The sequence below is a fragment of the Tachypleus tridentatus genome, chromosome 1 (genome assembly GCF_004210375.1).
Source record: "Tachypleus tridentatus isolate NWPU-2018 chromosome 1, ASM421037v1, whole genome shotgun sequence".
Lineage (NCBI taxonomy): Eukaryota > Metazoa > Arthropoda > Merostomata > Xiphosura > Limulidae > Tachypleus > Tachypleus tridentatus.
Genome location: NC_134825.1, coordinates 45,909,840 through 45,935,415, shown reverse-complemented (window position 1 = coordinate 45,935,415; position 25,576 = coordinate 45,909,840). Strand labels below are relative to the sequence as shown.

The 25,576-nt window shown below is 34.5% G+C and overlaps 2 protein-coding genes across 2 annotated transcripts; both read right to left on the bottom strand.

Moving 5' to 3' along the window:
- Positions 1 to 12,377: 12,377 nt before the first annotated feature.
- On the bottom strand, positions 12,378 to 17,017 carry LOC143248773 (uncharacterized). Its single transcript, XM_076497503.1, has 3 exons — positions 16,759 to 17,017; positions 16,358 to 16,435; positions 12,378 to 14,597 (listed from the first exon to the last, which is right to left on the bottom strand). The coding sequence occupies exons 1-3, from the start codon at positions 16,768 to 16,770 to the stop codon at positions 14,085 to 14,087; spliced, it is 603 nt and encodes a 200-aa protein (XP_076353618.1). The 5' UTR covers positions 16,771 to 17,017; the 3' UTR covers positions 12,378 to 14,084.
- Positions 17,018 to 22,537: 5,520 nt separating this feature from the next.
- LOC143248703 (uncharacterized) lies at positions 22,538 to 24,992 on the bottom strand. Its single transcript, XM_076497383.1, has 3 exons — positions 24,847 to 24,992; positions 23,502 to 23,618; positions 22,538 to 23,256 (listed from the first exon to the last, which is right to left on the bottom strand). Exons 1-3 carry the CDS (start codon positions 24,856 to 24,858, stop codon positions 22,648 to 22,650), a joined length of 738 nt encoding a protein of 245 aa, XP_076353498.1. The 5' UTR covers positions 24,859 to 24,992; the 3' UTR covers positions 22,538 to 22,647.
- Between the last annotated feature and the right edge of the window lie 584 nt (positions 24,993 to 25,576).

The following is a 25,576-nucleotide window of genomic DNA, read 5'->3' as shown; positions in this document are numbered from 1 at the left end:
TTCATTTTACTAACAGATATAGAGACTTCATTTTCAGTATCCATTTTGTGAGATAATATTTTACTTGTTTAGTTTAAGCCATTAAGTCCACTGGAGATGTCTCGATATTCTATGAGCAAGTTATGTAACCACCAGCACTGATTAGTTGTAATACTTCCACACTCTGGTTATACAGCTCTTGTAATGATGTAGTTAATCTTATGTAAGAGTTTTTACATTGGATTTCTTGCATATTTCGTCAAAGGTCATTCAGTAACAGATGGCACAGCGGTAGTAATAGTGTAGGCTAAATGCCCCACAGTGGTATGTCTGTAGACTTACTATGCTATAAACCACGTTTTAATACGTGTGGTTGGCAGAGCACAGGTAGCGCATTGTGTAGCTTTGTGATTAATTACAAATAAGAAAAGAAAGTAGGCCAGATAAATTCTTCTGTTTTACATTTTGCAATAAATTGTGTTTTAGGTTGGGAGTCTAGAGCCAATGTAGAAAGAGGTGTGACTGGTTTACTATTTGCATTTAATAATTCTTTTATAATTTTTTTTTATTCTGTCATTGAAGTTATTTACTACCTCGATGTTTTTTCTACTTCAGTGAGTTTGTCATTACAACCTTTCAATTCTTCACCTTGTCAATGGTTCAACAATAAGATTGCAGACCTACTATGCTGAAAACCAAGTTTTTATATAAGTGGTGGGCACAGTGCAGATAGTTCATTGGACATCTCTATGCTTAAAATAAACCATGCTTCTTTTGTTGTCATAATTTCTGTGCACCTGTAGTTTCATCAATGTTGCCTACAATTGGATATATTTTTAATTCTTTAAACAGCACGTCTCTTTCTTCTCATTTCTTCTCTCTCATCTCGCTCTTTTATTTTTCCCTAAATTTCTTTTGTTTTATATTTTTCTATTCCTTTCTTCTTAATATACGAGGTCTGTTAAAAAAATACGCGGACTGTTTGAAATGCGCGGCTCCAGTTGGTTCCAGGGAATCTGCTTGGTGTCGCTAGGTTCGCACAGATCAGCTGATTACGACGCCATTTCCCGATTGCAGATATCTTCATTTGTGTATTAGCTGTTTTAAGTGAAGTGCGATTTTTTCGTTTGGCAGATTTCAGAATGAATGACCTGAAGGACCAACGACTTGCTGTGAAATTTTGTGTTAAACTTGGAAAATCTGCGACTGAAACTTTTGCTATGCTTAACACGGCTTACGGTGATGTTGCTATGAATCGTACAGCATGTTTCAAGTGGCATGAACGTTTTAAGGGTGGTCGACAGTCCATTGAAGATGATGAGCGTCCTGGACGTCCTTCCACGTCAACTGACGACCCACACGTCGACAAAATCAACACCCTGGCGCGGACAAATCGACGTCTGACTGTCAGGGAGCTTGCTGAAGAGTGTGGGATATCAGTTGGATCTTGTTACGAGATTTTGACCGAAAATTGAAGATGGACCGCGTTGCTGCGAAATTCAGCCTCAGAACTCGTGAGTTTTGGCCAAACACTCGATCACTGTTCTTCCCCACCCCTACTCACCTGACCTTGCTCCTTACGATTTTTCTTGTTCCCCAAACTCAAAAGACCCTTGAAAGGAAGAAGATTTGAGACGATTCTCAAGATTAAGGCAAATGCGACGAAGGAGTTGGAGGACATTACAAAAGAAGCGTACCAGGACTGTTTCAACAAGTGGAAACACCGTTGGGATAAGTGTGTGCGTTGGGGAGGAGAGTACTTTGAAGGGGTCCCAGACCTGTAACTTCTAAATAAAGTACATTTTGTTTTATGACGTCAGTCCGCGTATTTGTTGAACAGCCCTCGTATTAGTTAACAATTTTGTCATCTCGATCAACGCCTCTTCAACAGTTACTTCTTAAATATGTTCAAAATTTTATTTTATTTTTATCAAAGTAATAATCTTACTTTTGATACGTGTGTTTATGTTAGCGGGTTCTTTCTTATTATCTACTAAAATAAATAAATGTTCAGTCTATGTGATAAGAATAAATTATTTTATCTTCTTCTTTAACTTTTATCATCCTCCTCTGTTGTACAGCGGTATGTCTGAGTGTGTCGATACTCATGGTAGGCAGAGCACAGATAGCATATTGTAAAGCTGTCTGCTTTATTCAACTCAAGCAAACAAATAATGCGTTAAATTTTCTACAAGGTCGAATAGTTGTACAATAATGTTGGAAATTGTCGTAGCCCTAGCTACAAATGATATTAAGATAACATTAAACAAATCAACTTCCAAATGCTTCAAGAAAACAGAAAGACTAATACAACTCTCTATTTTCAGAAAACTTTACAAAACGCCGTGTAATGTTAATATCTCAAAGGCTTAAAACTGGATAATCAGAAAAGTTTAGTAAATATGGAAGAATGTTAAACCCAGATATAGATTATTTAACACATTTTCAATCTAAATGTATGTTTCAAATCATAGATGTATAAAGAAGTAAAATGCTTCGTTGGTTTACTAGCTAGAAACTTGTCAAAATGTGGGGACTATTCCCAATAACGTGCAGAGACCATTATCAATTTATGTTCCCCTGTCAGTTATTTCTTGAAAACAGGATGAATCATTAATTCGCTGGTGATTTTTTAAAATTATTATTCACATCTTTTAACTAATGTCTTATCAGGTATTGGCAATATTATGAAACGTGGATTTTACCTTGTGTATTTAAAGATGTTTCAATGACGAAACAAAATTAATTGGGTTTTGTAAACATGAAAAATGTGAAATAATTAAAATATTATGACACGTAATATAGAATATAAAGTGAATCTAAATAAAGTATTAAATGAACAGTTTTGATTTATTTAATTGTTCATAAGGTATTCAAATACAACATCACTACAAATTACGCAACAGGGTCTCTCGAATCTAATAAAATCAGCTTATTTTCGATACCAACAGGAAGATTCTAATCCATCATTACACACCACTCTGTTGCCTTCTTTTGTTGTTGTTCACGTTGCTCATCCAGTATGGAAATTGTTGATCTCATAGTTTATCGAAATATTCTTGTAAAAATGTTATAATTTCATTCTGTAACCATTGTTTACGGCAGAAAACTAATGATCTTAGTTTATTTTTACAAAGGAAATTATTTGGTTAATTATTTTTGTTTTAAATTTCGCGCAAAGCTACTCGAGGGCAATCTGCGCTAGCCATTCTTAATTTAGCAGTGTAAGACTAGAGGGAAGGTAACTAGTCATCACCACCCACCGCTAACTCTTGGGCTACTCTTTTACCAACGAATAGTGGGATTGACCGTCACATTATAACGCCCTCACGGCTGAAAGGGCAAGCATGTTTGGTGCGACCGCTATTCGAACCCGCGACTCTCGGATTACGAGTCGAACGCCTTAACCCACCTGGCCATGCCGGGCCATACAAAGGAAATAATCTTTTCTATGGTTTAACCTTTTTCGATATTAAACATGTTCGATCATAATTTAATAAATTAATGTATAATATATTCAAATATTATATTTGTCACAAAAGAAAAAAACAACAACAACAACAAGAATTATTCGGAATACAACAAAATACATTGAGTTCTAAATATTTGAACATGAGAAGCGACTGAGACATTTCTGTTCTTTCTGTACAGGCCCGGCATGGCCAAGCGTGTTAAGGTGTGCGACTCGTAATCTAAAGGTCGCGGGTTCGAATCCCAGTCGCACCAAACATGAGTTCCTTTTCAGCCGTGGGGACGTATTATAAAGTGACAGTCAATCCCACTAGTCGTTGGTAAAAGAGTAGCCCAAGAGTTGGCGGTAGATGGTGATGACTAGCTGTCTTCCCTCTAGTCTTATGCTGCTAAATTAGGGACAGCTAGTGCAGATAGCCCTCGAGTAACTTTGCGTGAAATTCAAAAACAAAACAAACAATCTTTCTGTTCAATGTATATTTATAAATAAAAGTTTTAATTTATAGTTTTCAGAATCAATGAACAGATGGCGCCATAATCAATAAGTTACAATGTTAAATTGTTTTGATATTTTAGAATAAGATAATTTATTAAAATTCTCAATATATCATGTGAAATTAATTTTTGTAATTATGCAAATGGATTGCTAGTCAAATAATTATTCGTGTTCTGCCTACTTCGGGTATCAAAACTTGAATTTTAGTGTTCTAAGCCATCAATATCATCGCTGAGTTGCCGGGGGTCGTTAAAGTGTAATATAATTTTACAGGATAATTTCTCTTTTATTTGTGTTTATTTGTTTATTTTTTAACATTCTCATTCATTGTAATATTATGCTTCTATAGCATTAACAATTTACCTAATGACAGTCACAATAAATCATATTTTTTGCAGGGTTTTGTAGAACTTCTTAACCTTTCTGTATAAATTCGTTAATCAGTTGCATTACTGTACATAAGCGAAATCATATAAATAAACACAAGTTCGCTTTTCTCAGAAAAACTCAATGTAGGAAACAAATTAAAATGTGTTGTTATACAATTACAATATTCGTAAAAGCTATAGTTTTATAGTGGTGTTTTTGGCTTGATAACTCTGTGGTATTTTCTGATCAAATTGATTTCTCTTATAGTGATACGACAGGTCCACAGAAAATAGAGGAAATACATTAGGATATCTCGAATACCTTTAATATTGATAAACACAAAACGTATAATTATTTGATATGATAAACGGTCACTTTTGCTGTATCCGGAATACTTTTTCATTAATTGTCTTGACTGAAATCTTCATTCAGACTGGATAAACTTCACAAAATATACACTACATGGCCAAATGTATGTGGACATTCCTACTAAATAGTAGGTGTGGCTATTTCAGTCACACTCATTGCTAACATGTGCATAAAATCAAGCATACAGCCATGCAATCTCCATAGACAATAATTGGCAGCAGAATGGGTTGTACTGAAGAACTTAGTGACTTTCAACGTGGCACTGTCATATGATGCTACCCTTCCAACAAATCAGTTCGTCAAATTTCTGCCCTGAGAGAGCTGCTCCGGTTCACTCTAAGTGCTGTTATTGTGAAGTGGAAACGTCTAAAAGCGACAACAGTTCAGCCACGATGCATTAGACCACACAAACTCACAGAAAGGGACCGCTAAGTGCTGAAGTGCGTAAAAATAATCTGTTCACAGTTGCAACTCTCACTACCGAGTTACAAACTATTTCTAAAAGCAACGTCAGCACAAGAACTGTTCGTCTGGAGCTTCATAAAATGGGTTTCCATGGCCGAGCAGCTGCACACAAGCCTAAGATCACCATATGAAATGCCAAGCGTCGGCTGGTGTGGTGTAAATGGAACACTATCTGAGAGTCTGTCGGACGAATCTGGGTTTGGTAGATGCCAGGATAACGCTACCTGCCTGAATACATAGTGCCAACTGTAAAGTTTTATGGAGGAGGAATAATGGTCTGGGGCTGTTTTTCATGGTTTGGACTATGTTCTTTAGCTCTAGTGAAGGGAAATCTTAATGCTACAGCATACAATGACATTCTCGATAATTGTGTGTTTCCAACTTTTTGACAACAGTTTGGGGAAGGCCCTTTTTTTGTTTCAGCATGACAATGTCCCCGTGCACAAAGCGAGATCCATAAAGACTGGTTTGCCGAGGTTGATGTGGAAAAACTTGACTGACCTGCATAGAGACCTGACCTCAACTCCATCGAACACCTTTGGGATGAATTGGAACACCGACTGCGAGCCAAGTCTTCTCTCCCGATATCAGAGCTCGACCTCATTAATGTTCTTGTGGCTGAATAGAAGCGAATTCCCGGTGACATGTTCCAAAATCTAGTGAAAAGCCTTCCCAGAAGAGTGGAGGCTTTTGTAGTAGCAAAGGGGGACCAACTCTATATTAATGCCATGGTTTTGGAATAAATTGTTCAACAAGCACATATGGGAGTAATGGTCAGTTACCCTCATACGTTTAGCCATGTAGTGTAGTTAGCTGAAGAGATATCAATTTAACGGCTCTTTTTGGATCATAATTTGTATGAAACTGCACATAAACATAATAGTTGACAAATATTTAATATATATATATATATGAAGAAGGTTGCAAATGCACTGTATGATTACATAACATATCCCTCCTACTCCAGATTTTTTTCACAAGCCAAGATTAACGGTAAACTTTAAAACCAATTAAACGTATATATACACCCTTACAAGACAAAGAATACAACCCTTTAACAATTGTTGGTTAGATCATAACAAACATCTTTAACAACGTTATTATTCAGACACATAATAAAACACCTTTTACAAATGAAGTGACAATGGTGATACGAAAAAGAATTATCTTTGTTTATTCGTCTCGAGTTAAACACAAAGCTACAAAAATGTGCTATCTGTGCTGTGCCCACCACGGGTATCAAAACTTGATTTGTAGCGTTACAGGCCTTCAGACTTGCTGTTGTGCCATTGGGGTAGAGTAACTAAAAAATGAAAACAATTCAATATATAATCAATACATATTATACAACTATCCTTTAAATAAGATTCATTATCAAAATTACTTAACAGAATAAACAGAGCAAGTACAATTGCAGATACGAAATAAACCTAAAGTAAGAAATGAAATATATACATATTTATGTAGGTTCTTTAATTAAATTAGAATAAAATATGATTAAACATAAATAAACATTTTTAATAGCTCTACTACATTAGAGGTAAATAAAGAGCAAAATCAATCTTTTACTTTAGATCATAAAATCAGAAATATTAAACACGGTAAAATATTGTACAAAACCAAAATAAATAGCATTAAGATTTACAATGCATCACTTCTTAAGTATTATCTATATCCACAAATAAATAAACCAAACAATCTTTTTAAATGTAAGGGTATTCATAACTTACAACAATTGTGTGTTTACATTAACACACAAACTGTGCAAAATATGCATTTACTTAGTGCCATCATGCTATCTTCTGACTGTTTTTTTTCAGCATCGAGATCTGCTGCAAGGTGAGTTGTACGGTAATGGTATGTAGATGAGGTCATCGCAAGGTTGATCTCTGACTGCTATTGTGGCAAGTTGAGAATTCTCTTGAACAACTTTTGTTTGACTACTGTTGAGATAGAGGCTTTTCATTCATTTTAAACATCTTTGCTTTCACCATGTCATAATAGCTGGATGTAAGGTTTGGCCAGCTACCATGCTGTGGGTCATAACGCTGCCTGTAATAGAGATGATGATAATTAACAGGGTCTTCACTGATAAAGACTGGTACTCTACCTTTACCTCTGCAATATCAGTGGAACCTCACTGACCCTCAAGAGGCCATCAAGAGGTCATCATTTGCTCTGGGATGTAGTGGTCCTGTTGAAAAAGGGTGCACAACTGATGGCGTTTTTCCAAAATTATTGGACATCCATTGATAAGACACTTAATGATTGATTTCTGGTGTTGTAAAGACTGTCTTGATGTCATTTCTTTAGGAGTTGGGAAAGGTGTCACTGTAATCCTTCGTCTTTAAGCCACTTACAAACTATGTCTTGTTGGTGTTGTAATGTTAATTAGCTGTTTTGCTGCTGTTGCCAATATGCCCAGAGTTGACTTGCTATTGACTAGCTAGTCTTCAGTTGAGAGGTGTGGCCCAGCCATAGTAGACGTCAATACTTACCCAATGACAAATGCAGTGAAGTTCCAATTAACATGTAATTTAGCAACACATCTTCATCGATAGGCTCCACTATATTTCATGTCAAGGCAATACCAGGAGTCTTGAGACTGGCCATACAAGGTAGATTTTTGTCAAAGAGATGGTATTCAGTATTCTGGTTCACTTTATATATATTTCCTATCGTGCGGTTTGAATAATGCTAACTAGAACAAAATAAATGTCACTAGTTGGTTAAAGAACAATATAACTAGAAGGACAAAGAATTCGATCTTAGATATCAAAACTACAGACTGAAAAATCTAAGGTCATCTCAATTCCATTTAATCAGAAAGTCAGCTAGATATGCAAGTTATAGAAAGATCAACTATTCCCTATTATACAACTATAATTTTCTGTGAAACTATCTTTAAAGACAGAATGCTAAAACAACTACTTTGGTTATGCAATATTTCTACTGGTGTTCGCAAATTTATTAACTGTAGAAAAAGTATCCTTAATATGTATTAACTTCTTGGTTTCATAAGGCTCTTCGTGTTTCTGATTTACCAACACTTACAGTTTTGCTATTCTTTTAAGTCATTCCTGTAACAATAGTCAACACAGCTTACCCTATGACCCACATATACTCCACTTCTACATAACCAGGTCGAGTAGGGAAGGGGCCCAGACTGCAAAATTAATTCCTACACACATGAACTGATTCATGTTAACTGCTGTATAAGTGGCAACTTCTACCTCTGATTGTTAAAGTCTATTAACGCTTACATTATCTCTCCCTCACGACTTTGTGAAAAATACAAATCTATACTAGCTTGATGCAACCTTCAAAATTGTGCCATGCACGTATATTAGTTTTTGACTCATGTACGGTAAATTATAGCTTACATTACTTACATTTTCACGCTTCTTTAACTTGTACTGACCAAATGTTAGAAACCTATATTCTATAAAATATTTTAATCTGCATGATTCAAAATATTCTTGACATAAAATAAAACACTAAATAAATCTAGTTGACATTTGATGCGACATTCAAGCTAATGCCTAGAAATTTCATTTACTATTTGTAATTTCATCCACTCCTAAATAGTTTGTTTCCTGCTGGGACAGCAGCAATCTACGAATTTACAACGTTAAAATTAAGGGTTCGATTTCCCTCTGTGGTCACAGCAATAGCCCGATGTGGCTTTGTTATAAAAAACAAACAAACACACACTCACCCTAAATATTTTAATTCCATAGCTGCAGTTTTCTAACGTGCTTCTATCTATGTGCTATCAAATATAACAAAAGAGCAAAGCTGTTTCTATGCCATCATTACGTGCCAAAACCACACCTAGTCTCTATGCTGGTATATTTGTTCGCTTACTGTTCTATCAGATCACTTCTTTTAGTATATGTTGGCCTTTCTCAGCTACTGATGTATAAGCTTGTGTCTTAAAGTTAGAGCTTTATCACTACACGTATTTTTGTAGATACTGTGGGACAGCTACTTTGGGAAATGGCTATATATCACACTGACTCGGATCATGGTTTTCTTTCGATCGTAAGTATTTCTAGTGAACAGCCTGTAGATCTCTCTTCTGTTGTACGGTGTATCATCCTGACATTCCAGTTAGTATATGTATCTTCCATTCTGCCAAATTATCGGATAGGAATGTGATATAATAAAATGCTTGTACATCTTTTCATAAGTCAAAGAACAGCTGCCTTTTGAAACTAGTTTGATACGTTTTAAACTCCTCCAGTGCTCCACCACGCATCAACCGTTGATTGTACTGAAGTACAAACAATGAATATGCCTCAGCTTTGTGAAGTAGTTGATGGCCACAAGTTATACTAATAACTTTTTCCATTTCTGAGAGTAGACTAGTAATATCCAAGGTTACTATCAGTAGAGAAGATTTAACCATTCTATTCTTGAGTGTCCCTTGTTTAGGCCAGCTTTTCTTCTGAATGGCACATACTGTATAGTATTGACATCGACACTTTACATCGTAGGTCAAAAGAAACCAGTAGAATTGTAGTTGAGCATTAACAAGAGTGCAGGTAACACCTTTGTGCCCTACATATTTTGTGTTATATAAATTCTATTAAATATTTTACCTCACACCTTTGAAGATTCCTAGCTGCATCACAGACTGAAAACCATGACTTAGTGGTTGATTACAATGGTACAGTATTCCTTCTTGCATTAATAACTGCTCACTAATATGGCGTAGGCTATGCGTATCCATGCTATTTTATCAATATTAACTGGTTAGACTAAACCTTGCTGCACAGCAGGAAATGCCATGCTAGATCTGGATACTTTAATTGCCCTTTTCAGAGGGTATAGGATCAGGATCATCAAAAACCAGGATAGAACATTGTAATCCAGTGTTTAATTATCCCTTCTAAATCTCAATTTCATTAGCCATGCCAACATTGCACGTTCCACCTGAATAGCGAACTTTCTACCCTACAGGTAACGTTAATAGTATATTGTTTTATGAAGATTACAGTGTCTTCAGCTTCTTCATTGCACAACGAGCATAAAACTAGCACATGCAATTATACATTATAGTGCTTCTTATAACTGTAACAACACTGCTCCAGTTTCTTTATAATTGATGTTGGTATCTAACAGAGTTTTATATGCCAACACTGAGACTTCTATTGAAGCATACTTCAGGAGTCTGAAATTATTGCTCACAGTTCTCAATCCATCCAAGTCCTCTGTGGTGTCCCGTCTTTCCAGTCTTAAACTTAGTCTTGTGGATTGATAGTTTTCCACTGGTTTGAACCTAGGATATAACTTGATAATGACCGTGTCACTGTTTCTTAATTGCACCTCACTCAAATATCGAATCTATGACTATTCAAACTGTTCTGACTGATCATACCTCGTGAAATATTGTTGGGTTTATAACCGAAAATGCCGTAATTAGCTAGATTAACCACTTATGATACAGTGCATTTTAATTACTACAAGTATTGTTTAGAAATATAGTTTGAAAAATATATCTTATTAGCTATGTTCATTATTATGTGTATGTGTACATATATATAGCTCTGATCTATGAAGGTACCTTGCTTTGGCCAGAAGTGAATATTAATACTTTATTCAAAATGACTGTGTCATCAAATATAGTTAACCAATCAGATGGTGTGTCTGCGGATATATATTGCTAGAAACCGCGTTTCGATTACCAGAGTGGTTAGAGCACATATGGTCCTTTGTGTAGCTTCGTGTTTAATCACAAACAACAACACCCTACCGGACAGCCTCTAATTTGTAACGCTGCATAAGTCAGAAGCTGTTCCATTTACAGTGAAGAAAAACCACTGACTCATTCTAAATTACACAAGAGTTTGACATACCCCTTGAGATGGTTTCCCCTATCTCCAGAAGGTTCAAATATAGTGTCGAAATGGTACGAATTTTTAGCCTTTGGCGAACGCAAGCTATATATATGAGTGAAACCATTAGTATATGTTTAGAACTGTTCGACATTCCGAAAATGATATACTGCATGTAGAACATCTACATTTGTGAACACATCTGACTAGAGATATATTCTAAACTAGTTAATTAAGGGATACATTCATAGTTACTTCAGTCATTAATATATTAGTATCTTCTAGTCATAACTTTTTGTGTTAGTAACTAATTACAATTTAATTATAACTGCCTGTAGAAAAATAGCTAGTGACAATCTTTTTTTATAATTACGTTTAGTTGTAATAGTATTATTACGGTTCGTAACTATCTGTAGGATTAGTAGACTATAACTATGCTTGCTAACTGTAGTATTTTTATAAAAAAACTCTAAAATGTATTCTAGAAGTATATATCGTTCAACATCCGCCATCAACGCTAAGGAATTGGTTGTCACACTCTTAATGTACCTCTGCTTAAAGTGTGGATTTCAACCCAACTAGCCAACTCCCTAATCCAGAGCTCTAACTTAGGAGCAGCCTGCGCCCCTAAGCATATAAACCCTGACATCCTAACTGTGTTAACACTATTATTTTTAAAGGTCTGATATACTGATTAAATATTAAACTATATCCAAGAGCAGCAACATATATAATATATATATATATATATATTTGTTTTCCAAACAGCTCTCAAACAACTGATTGGAGACGATCAGGCACAAAACCACACAATACTCTGTTCACTGGTGGTATCAAAACCCAGTTTTTAGTATCATGAGTGCACTGACTTACTGCTGAGCCATAAGGGGGTAAAACGAAATAAAACACCCCGTTGTTATTAAACAACAGGTTTAACCAAAATTGTATTTATATGAATATATTAAAAACAAGCATGAATATATAAATATAATGCTGAGGAAACATATGAGAACTGGAATAGACTAAAGCACTTTTAGGTAATGTACTGATTCAGTCGTGGAATAAAAATCGAATGATTAAATGTACAGATTAATGAATTGGTAAGTAATATAGGTGAAACATGGTTTATAGATGTTGTTATACTACTGAATTAACTTACAAATTACGCTTTCAAAGACAGGATAGCATCACTGGAAATAGTAACACATAAATCGCTTGTAAACTTGCCTTTTACATGTTTTTTTTGTTTAATTTATCAAGAGAAGAAGGCACGAAAAGTTAAATGTGCTCATGTACAATATGTTTATTTTAAAAATAATATAAAGTGAAAACTAAATTCATGACATAACAAAAGAGACCCTTTCATTATATTAGTAGTGGAAAACAAGGTAAAAATGTTGTATATTCATTACCAAGCCACATTTCCTATATACATATAACTAGACAAACAACATACAAGACACGTCACGTGCTAAACGAAAAAACTCCCAAGTTTTACCCAAAATATCTGCAATAGCTTTTCTGCGCTATTATAAGTTTTGCCCATTAAATAATTAGTAAAATACCGATACCCAGAGCCTTGAGGGCATTATAATGTGACGGTAAAAGAGTAGCTCAAGAGTTGGCGGTGGATGGTGATGACTAGCTGCTTTCCCTCTAGTCTTACACTGCTAAATTAGGGACGGCTATCGCAGATAGCTCTCGTGTTGCTTTGCGCGAAATTCAGAAAACAAACCAATACTCAGATATTAAATACTATGTTATATGTCACATTCATACCTTCCACCAAGTATACCACTCTTCATTCTTTTAATAACAGTGATCTTTTTTAAAAAAAACAACAACTCCCAAAAAATGTTCTACGTTATGTTAGGTAGTTGAAAATAACATAAAATTATTGTGTATTTAGTACCAAGTCACATTTTCGGTATACAAATAATCAGGCAAACAAGCAAGACATTACATGCTAAACAAGAAAAGTTCTACGTTTTACCCAAATTATATGGAATAACTTTTTTGAATTATCGCATTCCTTGCCCATTAAGTAATCAATAAAATACCTATACCCAGATATTTGAAACTTCAAAGGTATTTTTAGGGTTTTACATTTACGGTTACATTTACTCTTATATTTTCAAGCAGATTGTTTTGGCAAAAACGTGCGCGTTAATATATATACGTTGTCTATCTGTGCTTAGCCATCTCCAATTCAGTATTAGAGGGAAGGTAGCTAACTAACAGTACCCACCGCCTATTCCTTGTTTTGTCGAATAGTGGTGGTGGTGGAGGGGGTTAGTTAACCATCATTCTTCAAGCATACTCGTGGCCTCCAAGTGCAAAGCACACATTTTCGTGCAATAGGACAGCAACCACGAACCCTCAAATCCAAAATCCAATGCCTCGAATTGTGAAACCCAGGTTCTACTATTCTTGTTCAATTTCCACAAACTTTCACTTTAAGACCAGAGGTGCGTTGTAAGAGTGACGGCTAAATCCCTCTATTCAGTTAGATTAACCTAAAAGTACGAGAATCAGTCAGCTGTGACTATGTTAAATAGGTGCATTCTCTGTAGCTTATCAATCCAAAGATTGGGAGACTAGCTCTAAAATTTACATATAAACATATTATACTGTTAATATCTTTAGTTCTATTCAGTAGTTCTAACCATAACTACCTGATTATATGTCGTTGTTATTTATATCCAAATGCAATATGCAAATTATTTATTAAAATATTTATATTGTTTGTTTTTGAATGTCGCGCAAAGCTACACGCGGGCTATCTGCTCTGGCCGTCCTTAATTTAGAAGTGTAAGACTACAGGAAAGTCAGCTAGTTCTCACCATCCACCGCCAACTCTTGGGCTACTCTTTTATCAACGAATAGTGAGATTAACCGTCACATTATAACGCCTCCTCGGCTGAAAGGGCGAGTATATTTAGAGCGACGGGGATTCGAATCCGTGATCCTCGGATTACTAGTCGAACGCTTTAACCCACCTGACCATGTCAGGCCAAATATTTGGATTCTGCTGTAATAACTTGAATACTATTGCGCTAACAGTCGAAATATCGGTTAGTAGAAAAGCCACTTTTTTAATTACATAACGTAGAATATTTTTCTTCGAGTATTTCAAGTACGTCTTCTTTTTTATCAGTTGATTCTGAAGACAGTGCTGGAGCGGTGTATACGGATGCATAGCGTGGTGCGTTTGAGGCCAAGCTTCGGATAGACACTTGTTTCTCTACCAAATTATAAGCTGGCTGGTAATAATTTGGTTCAGATTTGTGGCTGGAAATTGGACGTTCTCTTTCTTCATGGGCAGTGTATTTCTCTGTAAGTGGTTGGAGCAACTGTGGTCCTTGTTCACTGATAATCTCAACGTTAGCTGGATTCTGATTTGCTGTACCAGGTTCATTGGTTTTAATTGAAGCACGAAAACCATGAGCATCAGCAACATATTCTATCTTGCGGTACAAACCAGCAGCATCTGTGTATCCATAAGATCCTCTAACAACATTACTTCCTACCGTTTCCTCCTTCCGGAGTTGAATAGTATCATACTCATCCTTAATTCGGTAACCGTAACTGTAGGGTTGAACTGGACTCTGTAAAAATATCAGTATCGATCTACTATAAGATTCAAATAAGTTTAGGTCAATATTTTATTCTGGACTGTTTTAGTGCAATCAAAAATAATAAATATGTGAAAATTAGGTATTGTCGAATAATTTACATACAAAATGAAACAAACAACTATCTATTACGTCAACATGCACTTTCCTTTTTTCAATATCTTAGTCAAGGCCTAATTTAATAAGGAATTTTTTACACATTACTAGTTCGGTATGTAGTTGCTTAAGTTCCCCACAGGGTTTAAGATTAAAGACGGATGAGGGATATAGGATGCGTTTGTGTTTGTGACAGCAAATGGGTTAAGGATGACATTTAAAAGAAAAAAGTTAAAAACAACTATTTTATGGCAGTTAATACGGTTTGTTTGTTTTGAATTTCGCGCAAAGTCACACAAGGGCTCTCTGCGCTAGACGTCCCTAATTTAGAAGTAGAAGACTAGATGGAAAGCCGCTAGTCATCACTACTCACTGCCAACTCTTGGGCTACTTTTTTCACTAGTGAATAGTAGGATTGATCTTCATATTATAATACCTCCTGGCTGAAAGGGGGAGCATGTTTGGTGTGATGGGGATTCGAACCCACAACGCTGGGAAGAGGAGTCGAGTGCCTTAACCATCCGACCATGCCTGGCCAGTTTATGCTCTAAAATTATTAATGCAAATGAATACTAAATTTTGAAAACAGAAAAATAAAACCATTAACGAAATTTTAAGAACACTACTATTAAGTCAGAGAATCACTCTTAAGTTAGGGCGTTGTCTTAATTCAAACCGACATGATAATATCTTTAAATTTTCAAACAGCCGACATAATAACATATTTAAATAACAATGTTAAAAACGTCTTAACCTTGCCCGACAGGATACAACCTTTAATTTTTAAATATATATCACCAAACTGTTTTAATCTGAGTATCTTGTTCTATGTTATTAGATTAATAATAAATTACAAAATTGTGAAATATCTCACAGTGTAATGTTCATAAATAAAACAATTACATTTGGTATTTATGGAGAGAAGCTTTAAAACAGTTTTGTAATATAATTTCTGTAATTTTCTGTGCACATTTTTTGAGCCAAATTATAGCATAAAAGTGCTAATAAAAAATTGTTTTTGTGGATCATTTGAATAGAAGACTTTTGTGAATTACCATTTACACTAATTATATATTGCACAAATAAAATAGCATGTGTTAATATATGTAAATGTTATGCTCGCTGTCCGGCATGACTAAGTGGTTAGGGCGCTCGACTCGTAATTTGTGGGTTGCGGGTTCAAATCCTGTGGGGTCGTTATTATTGATGGTTAATTCTACTATTCGCTGGTAAAAGTAGTAGTCTAAGAGTTGGCGGCGGATGGTGATGATTAGCTACCTAAATTAGGGACGCTTACTGCAGATAACCCTCGTGTAGCTTTACATGAAAACTCAAAAGAAGCAAGTTATACGCATTGCATTAGTTTTTGAAATTAATCATTTACAATTACTAAATTCTACTAATGTCACTAATCCCTACTTTTATTTTGCTCGAAATCCGCTTAATTGTAATAACTAAAACTGTCAAAACAGCACGAATGAACAATCATATTTTATAGACAAGAAAATGATAATTCGGTAATAAAATGTAACTATACCAGTGCATATCTAATCAGTGCAAAATTGCTCTCAAACAACTTTAACATTGCCAGTCATATACTAATCGTATTTATGTGTTATTACTTATAGGTTACTTACGTGTATTTCATGGGTGTTACCATATTGAACAGGAACGGCGACGACAAGAACCACCGCGATCGAAACGAAAAGAACAATCTATCATAAGAAAACCTAGTTTATTTTAATTACTTAAATACTAATTCGATATATTTCACTATTAGAATTAAATAAAACACTTACCATGTTTCTCTGCGAGAAACAGAATTCTGTTTCGGTAGTTAGATTATTAAACTAAATTTGATAGCAATGAACGACATTTTTATTTGTTTGCGAGTTTAAGAGATTATTATTCTATTTATCTTCGATTCATTGAGTTTATGTTCTATTTGAGACGTTTAACAATGCTGCCTTCGAAGAAATCTCATTTCTAAATTTAAAACGAACATATTTTTGATTTGATTAACATTATCAAAACTTACCTTTCTCAGCATAATTTAGCTTCAATTGTGTTTCTTTCGGAGCTCAAAATTCAATATCTGAAACACGAACACAGACCACGTGTTAGTTTCCAAACCACTGACTTTTTCACGTGTGTTTACCTTTATTTTTATAGCACCTTGTAACCCAGATCGACATTTTAAGCTATTATTACTTTTACTTTCAGTAATAGGCCAGTCCTGCTATTTACTGATAATTAAGGGAACACAAGGAGTAAAAATAATCTCTTTGGTCGAAGCTATCGACTGCTGTAAGGAATTTACTTTCTACTGACCCACGTCATTTAAAACACTAATATTAAACAGTGGGCGGGATTTCGTAAATAAAAAGTAACATATAAGTTAAGGCGTTACAATTCCATTCCTATATAGGACAACGTTTATTATCGTAACAAGAGTCTACACCTAACACAGGAACCCCTGGAAATTACACAATAACATCTCTCATTTTCTCCATAAACATGCATAAGGAACAAGGAGGTAGCAAAGGAGAGGGGGTTACCCCCATCCCCAACATTCCATTTGTCAGCACACGTCCAACTTTCTATCTTTTAAGGATAAATCTCGGAAGAAAAATAAATATTTTTTTGTGACGAAAGTTTAGGCAAGCAACAAACATGCTGTAAAAAATGTGTCGAATATCCGGCAGAAGATGATCAAACTCCTAACTGGTTCATTCAAGTATGCTATACAGATAAAGTAAAAAGAGAAACACAATGCATTTGGACCCCTATCTTCACCCCAACAACGCCAATTTTGTCGGGAAAATTCAGTCTCGTTCTCACTTTTCCCCATATGCAGGAAATTTACAAGGCCAATGAGAACTGATCATTTGCAAACATGTCGTTGGCCCGGCATGGCCAAGCGTGTTAAGGTGTGCGACTCGTAATCTGAGGGTCGCGGGTTCGCATCCCCATCGCACCAAACATGAGCACCCTTTCAGCCGTGGGGGCGTATTATAATGTGACAGTCAATCCCACTATTCGTTGGTAAAAGAGTAGCTCAAGAGTCAGCGGTGAGTGGTGATGACTAGCTGCCTTTCCTCTAGTCTTACACTACTAAATTAGGGACGGCTAGCAAAGATAGCCCTCGAGTAGCTTTGTGCGAAATTAAAAAAAACAAACCAAACCAAACCTTGTATATTAAGTATCGCTCCAATGGTACCCAGAAGGAATAAACCCTTATCTCAATGTATGGCAATCGTGTTCATTTCTCAGTTTTCGTGATAGCCAGTGCTATACTGAGAACAGTGACACATCAAAAGCTTTATTAAAAATTGAGTGAGAACAGCAACCCATCAAAAGCTTTAAAGACTGACTGAAAACTGCGGCTCATTATAAACTTTAGAGATTGACTTAAAACAGCGACTCATCAAAAGCTTTAAAGATTGACCGAGAACAGTGACCCATCAAAAGCCTTAAACATTGATTAAAAACAGTTATCCCTTAAAAGCTTTAAAGATTGACCTGAAAACAGTGATCCATCAAAAGCTTTAAAGATTGACCTGAAAACAGTGATCTATCAAAAGCTTTAAACACCAATGAAAAATTATTTTAATGCATAGCTAAAACATCATTGTCTAGCTTGAGAACTGATACGATTTAGTTTGGGTCACAGTGACACAAAACCGGATGCTAATGTATTTTCGAGAACAAGTAATTTGATAGTTGTAATTGCGTTTAAGATTTTTTTTATCAACTTAACGTCTTTTCTAACGTAATAGGACTCAGCAGATAGCCCGATGTGGCTTTACTATAAGAAAATACACACACACCTCCTAACGTAATAAAAAACAATAACTGTTTTCTTCAATATACAACTTTCTATTGAAGTATTTCTACTTCGTTTGTTCCATACGAAAAGAAAGTCGCTTCTAATAAAACTCCACTAGATTACCAAGTGTATTCAATTATATTTCTTATTTCTTACTTTATTTTGATTTAAAGAGCATGAGTTAAGAAGCTTTTATTATGTCTTTTTCCAAGTTTTCGTTTTATATTCTTCTGTGTTACACTTAAAAGAATTATGAAAATTCATGTATCAACTCACTCAAGTTATTAAAAGTCCATTATAATTAGAGAAAACTTAAGATCTATAATTAGTATATTACCAACTATTCATTAATATTATCCCTTTTACTTGTGAAAATTGTTTGGGCAAACACCTAATGTCATTCAACAATTACTCTAAAGAGTAGAATGTTAGTCCGTCGCTGGAACAGCGGTAAGTCTACTGATTTTACAAAGCTAAAATCAGGGGGTTCGATTCCCTCAATTGACTCAGTAGGTAGCCCCGCTGTGGCTTTGTTATAAGAAAAAGAACACACACTAAAATGTTTAAAAATATATATATATTTTAGCGGTATCTCCATAACTGATTATAAATTATGTTTCTTTAATAGCACATCTAAGGTTTATTATAAATTTTAATGGTAAGTTATATTACATCCCATTCTAATGTCCATTCCTAACTCAAGCTTTTGTTTTAGGCTATGTTGAAAGAATGCTATAATTTGTGTTATGCTTTAATGTGTGTAACGTTACTCTAAGTCGTGGTTCACAATATAATAATTAAAGTCCACCGTAAAATGCCTTTTGTGTTATGCATTTACATCGTGTATCTATAAAGACATTGAACATATAATCAGTGAAAATATTTATGTGGTATGATTTTTTACCTTCTGGTATACTGCCACGTTAACCCGGTTTCACAGTGATAAGGTTTTATTGTACTGGAGTCACCCTGTATGTAAAACATACCCCACCCATAAACTGTGTTGATACAGTTCCTGCAAGAGCTGTTAATCGAAAATATGCCAGTTTCAAAGGATCAACTCAACCAGGTATGTTAAACACAGCTTACTCTCAACTATAACTTTAAGCCAAAAGATCTGTATAATTTTCACAACATCTAATAATGTAAATGTGTAACGTACTATTATCTTAATAGTTTGAAAAATACATATATTATGTTTTCGTTATTAGAGTTAAGACTTTAACGCTTTAATTTATGGGTCAGCATATATTTGTTCTCACTGTATCAAAAGCCAAAACTTCAAATACGCATATAAACATTTTTTGAAATCTCTCATTAATTTGAAATTAAACAAAGTTACTTAATTAACACTCCACCAAAAAAGTTAAAATACTTTTAGGCTTATCTAAGCAAATATAAACAGTCTTGTTTTGAAATTTGTTATTTCATGATGTTAAATCCGAAAAGAGAATACAACTGTACGAATGTTTTGTTTAATAGTTTTGGTGTCTAATACTGATATTATTAACAGCAGTTTTATTAGCTTAGATGGAATTATCCACACGTTTTCTTATTTAGGCTCTGTTTTTCATGACTTAACCTAGGTTTTCGTAATCTCCGTAAAATTGGCATAAGGTGATACAAAGAACCATAACCTACATTTTGTTATTGATTTTACTGAAACAAACAAACAACAAAAATCCCCAACTATGGACGAAACTGGGTTCCCAAAATATCCTGTTAACGCCATAACCAAACTGTTACATTATACATAACTGAGATATATATTTGCAGTTAGTGAAGAAAAAAACAAAACCCACCCGGTTCAGTGGTAAATCTCATAGCTTACAAAGATAAAATTGGAGTTTCAATACCCATGTATATCTTTGTGCGTAATAGTAAACAAGCAAACAAAAACATAAAACAATTAAAGTATATCATGATACAGTTATTTTCCTATATTTAAAGCGGATCCAACAGATACTGTTGAACATACTCGTCTTTGATTTCAGAAGCAAACAAAACCGAAATATGTTAAAATATGTTTCCATTAAAATATGTTATATGTGATTATCTGTGAGGATTTGAGCTACACATGCTCTTTTTGCAGACTGTAAAAAACAAATAAACATACTTTGAAATACTTTTCTGTCACTTCTACTCCCAAAGTAGCTTACGCGAATGTTCAGCATTTATTAAAACAGGTTACGTAACAGCTAACAAGCCTTAAACATCAAACTTGTAACACCGTTTTACAGGGCGTTCTTTTATAGAGCATGTTTCGTACGATATCATTTTCTTTGTCCAGTCATTAAAATTTAACACGTTCGATCGCTATGTTCAAGTCGTAGTGTTAGTTTAACAGCACGTTGTTTCATTATGACCGCCCCCTCTCGGCAGCTTACTTATTTTTTAAGATTAAGTACATTATTTGCTTATTATGTAATATTTTTTGTATACAGAAATGAATCGGAAAACGATGACCTCTGAATAAGATAAAAAAGGTATGACTTACAAAAATTAAAATAATATAACATAAAATAAAGCTATAATAGGGAACGAAGTATTAAAATTCGTTTATATTCGCGCATTATAGTTTGTTGAAAAATTCTCGTAGATGCAAATTTTTGCTATGGAGCTGCTTATAAGTAATCAATTGTAATAAATTATTAAGCATTTTTCAGATTTTTACAAAGGATACTCTGTGGATTTTACACTTTAAGTTTTAAAAATTAGTAGGCTTAGTTGTAATGAATACTAATTATTTTTTCGTTCCAAACTTTTTGTATTTTGTGATGTATTTACTCTGTGAAGATGCCATTCTGCTCCCCATACCTTTGTGCTTAATTCTAAGCAAACAAAGATACCATATTTACGAATGTATTTTTGTAAAATGCCCTGTTTAAATAAATTTGTTTTGTAATTCTCTTTATGTTCTCTTAATCATATATGTTTTTGGTTTGATTTTATATATTTTTCTACAACTGGATGAGCCTCGTGGGTAGGGCGCAAGACTTGCGTGTCGAATCCCGTATTCGAATATCCTTGACTTTTCAATGTGACGATCAATCTTCCTGTTTCTTGGTAATAAATAACCCAAGAGTTGATGGTGGGCGATGTTAACCATTTGTCTTCTCTCTAGTTTATCTCTTCTAAGCCCCAGAGGCACAGTGGTAAGTCTGCGGACTCTCATTTCTAAAAACTAGGTTTCGATACTCGTAGCAGGCAGAGCATAGATAGTCCATTGTGTAGCTTTGTGTTTAACTTCAATCAAACGAACAAAATCACTTCAAAATTAGGGATGGCTAGCGCAGATAGTCCTCGAGTAGTTTTGCATAAAATTCAACAAAAAACATACAAGTGAAATGAAATAAGAAGGTTACGAACTCGCCCCTTTTACGAAATGTGGAAGTGTAATTACGATTTCATGTCTGGGAGCTGAAAGGAAAAAAATTAGAGTCACTGTAACTCTTTGCACTTATTGCCTGGAATTTTTAGGCTTAAGAAGGAGTTTAGATTTTTTGTGAGTAATAAATTAAAAAGTATCAGATGGTTTACTGTGTTTTATGTTATCGATATAAAATTTATATATATATGCGTTTATGCATATGAGCCTCAGTCTTACACGGGTTTTTCTCTCACATATCTTATTAAATCATTAATATTTTTACTGTCAAAATTCATATTTCTGTGTTTTTTATAACTGATCTTTACGTTGAAGATAGGCCTACTGCTAGTAGTGATGTGAGATTAAAATATTTTATGCATCTTAAAGCTGTATTCAATAATTACATATGTTTTACATGTGAACTCGAATTATTTCATTATTTAGTAAGATATGCTTTATAATTTTCATATTTTAATAAGATAGTTATAAAACATGTGCAGAGTGTCAAACAACGCTATTTTGTTTTATACTGAATCCAAATTTTACTTTTCACAATATTATTTAAAATGTATTTCAAAGATATTATTATGATTTACTGTTGTGGTTTTAAAATAATGTATTAAATGTTTTTGAAAATATAAATTTATTTCAATAACTTAATATAACAACATAACATCATTACATCCCTTTCCTTTAGGCAACATTGTCAGTCACTGTTGTATCTCAAACTATTTCTCTTCTTTAGGAGCTTCAGTAGTAGTGCTGGTTGAAGGGTGAGAAGGGGTGGGAACCTTCACAACAGGAGCATATGGGACAGGGTGAGTATATAGAGCAGACTTGAATTTAAGTGCTGGGTGTGGTAGAGGCACGGGGTACTTGTAGCTTGGAACTGGAACAGCAGGGTGAGGAAGGGGAAGCACGTGTTTGTAGCTTGGAACAGCAGGGTGAGGAAGGGGCAGCACGTGTTTGTAGCTTGGAACAGCAGGGTGAGGAAGGGGCAGGGGTTGTTTGTAACTTGGAACTGGAACAGCAGGGTGAGAAAGTGGCAGGGGGTGCTTGTAGTTTGTAACAGTAGGGTGAGAAAGGGGAGCTTCTTCGGAAAGAACTTCCACGTTGGCAGGGTTGGCATTAGAGGTACCGGGCTCGTTGGTTTTCACCACAGCACGGTAACCATTGGCGTCAGCAACGTATTCCACCTGGCGATGAGTTCCGTAAACATCAGTGTAACCATAAGATCCACTCACGGCACCAGTACCGTCAGCTCCTTCATGACGAGACTGAGTGTTACCAAATTCATCAGTAGTTTCGTATCCGAAGCTGTAGGGCTCAGGAGCTTCCTGGATTCGATAAAATAACACACGTGCTTGTTACCCAAATATTTGCGAAAGTGTAACAAGTCAGTAAGCTTATATTTTTGTTAGTTTTTTTCCATATCTATTTTTAACTCGTACTGTAATCCCTTTGAAATTTTTATTTCAGATTTAAAGGTTGGAAATCGAATTGGAACGAAAAACCAAAATCTACTTTAGTGGTTCTTTAGTTACTTATACACAAATTATTAGATCAAAGCAACATGACTTACGTATGGTTCTGGGACGTAAGGAGGCTGAATATGCTTGGAAGCGGCTACAGCTGGATAGTCGTAAGGAACAGGTACACCAGCAGAAACAGTTACCACGACAACAGCAAAAATGGCTATCTGCATATCAGAAACAAATGAAAAGATAATTTTATTTAATATATTTGTTTGAAATCTAAGAAAACGACATTAAAATTACGACTTAAAAATTTATAGAAAATGAACAGATTGGTTTAGAATTAATGGTAACAGTTATCACACATTTTATCCATCATGTATAATTCGACACTAAACCTTAAACTAATTCTTTTTTGGAAATGATTTTGCTCAAAATTTGCCATTTACTCATTTCTTAATAAATTTGTGATATAAATAAATACACACGACTTAAATATACTGCACAAAACATATAAATAAATTGTAGCATATTCAAATTAATGAACAACTATAATCATTTACGTTTTTTACACATTATACGTCACTTGTGTAAACATTGAAAAAGTCATTATTATACTGACTGTTTTATAAAAGTTTAGAAAAATTTCGCAACATTTAGTTTCGCGTATCACTATCAAGGTAAATGACAGAGTTATATTTGTCAGCCACATGAAACCTGTAAAGCATAAGTTTATCTACAAGATATGCAGGGTAACAATTGTAGATATTTGTGTAGACCAAATAGACTTCATTTCCCTATCAAGTAATATAGTTAGGCACTATATTATATATTCTTTTGCAGAATTTTCTAAACTTTTATTCATGACAATTTCTTTTTTGATAGTCTTTTATCCTAATATCGTTTCGCTTCTGTCTTTATTATATTATTTTATATACATTTAGTATCAGACACTTAAATATTAAACATTGATTAAAACGATGCGCACAGAATAATTGTTCAATAGACAAATAAGTGTGTTTGGACAGCAGTTTCGTTTGTTACGCCTGTGAACATAAAAATAAGTTATCTTTAAATTACATTTAGTTTTGTTTTGATATTCTTTAAATATCTACGACTTCATCCCCTTTTGTGAGTTATAACCAACAGTCTGAGAAATCCTGCTTCTTATATTTTCTTAAGCTGTTATGTGTGTTATAAGGGTTAATGTAATACTTTAAAACATTACAAGGTCAACAAATGACAATGTGACACACTGGTATTAGTGTATGCAACACACACAGATACATATATTCATAGTTGAGTAGGAACAGTGTTTTGAAATATAATTAAAATATAACTAAGATTAGTTAGCTATGCAGCCTTTTTTGTAATATACTAAGTACTTTAAGCTTCAGTTTTTGCTTATATTAGGGTTAGTGGTTACGCAACAGTTGTTTAGCGTATACTTACTTTGGTAAACATCACGAAGATCGCGTAAAATTTGCTAACGTCCAAATAGCAATCAGTACTGACGTTAACTACGTAACAATCGTATTTAGTATGATCAGGTGAAGTGACAGCTTGCTTTTATATGGCTTTGGCTGTGGCCCATTTAACTTTCTCTTTCACTGGCCAGTGCAGTTTTATTTTCCATTTTTGATCTTTCAGCCAAACCGATTTTAAACAATAAAATCAACTTAATATTGTAGGGCACTTGTTAGCCCAATTAATTTTAACTAACAAACTTCTGTGTTATTGAACAGAAAGTAAAAGCTTCCAAAATCTTGCTTTGGGCGGAGGTTGGGTTTTTTTTTCCTGGTCAATTGTTATAAAGCCCAGAAAGCCATTCTCTTTCTATTTCTTGTAAGCAGAAAATACGACTATTTCATTTATGTAACTGCCCCCTGGCGAGATTTTGTTTAATTCTGTGTGGAAACAATGTTTACCAGAGACACACCTTCTCCTCCACACCCACTCTTCAGTTCTCATTTACTTACCGGACATAATTAACAATTAAACTTCATATTGAGGTCTGATTAGTGATTTGGCTGTTAGACAGCGACTTCGTGTGATTTGTATAACATCTCGATTTTTACTCTATCACTCTATAAAATGGTAACTTTTGCCATTAACTTTAAAGCTCATGGCTTTAGATAGTTCAAAAAATATCTAAAAACAACAATCTAATATTCTTGCTTTT

Coding starts and splice junctions, on each gene's coding strand:
- LOC143248773 (XM_076497503.1), bottom strand. Junction 14,598..16,357: donor GTAACACCCATGAAATACAC/GTAAGTAACCTA, acceptor ATATTTTTACAG/AGTCCAGTTCAACCCTACAG.
- LOC143248703 (XM_076497383.1), bottom strand. Junction 23,257..23,501: donor CTTACGTCCCAGAACCATAC/GTAAGTCATGTT, acceptor TATCGAATCCAG/GAAGCTCCTGAGCCCTACAG.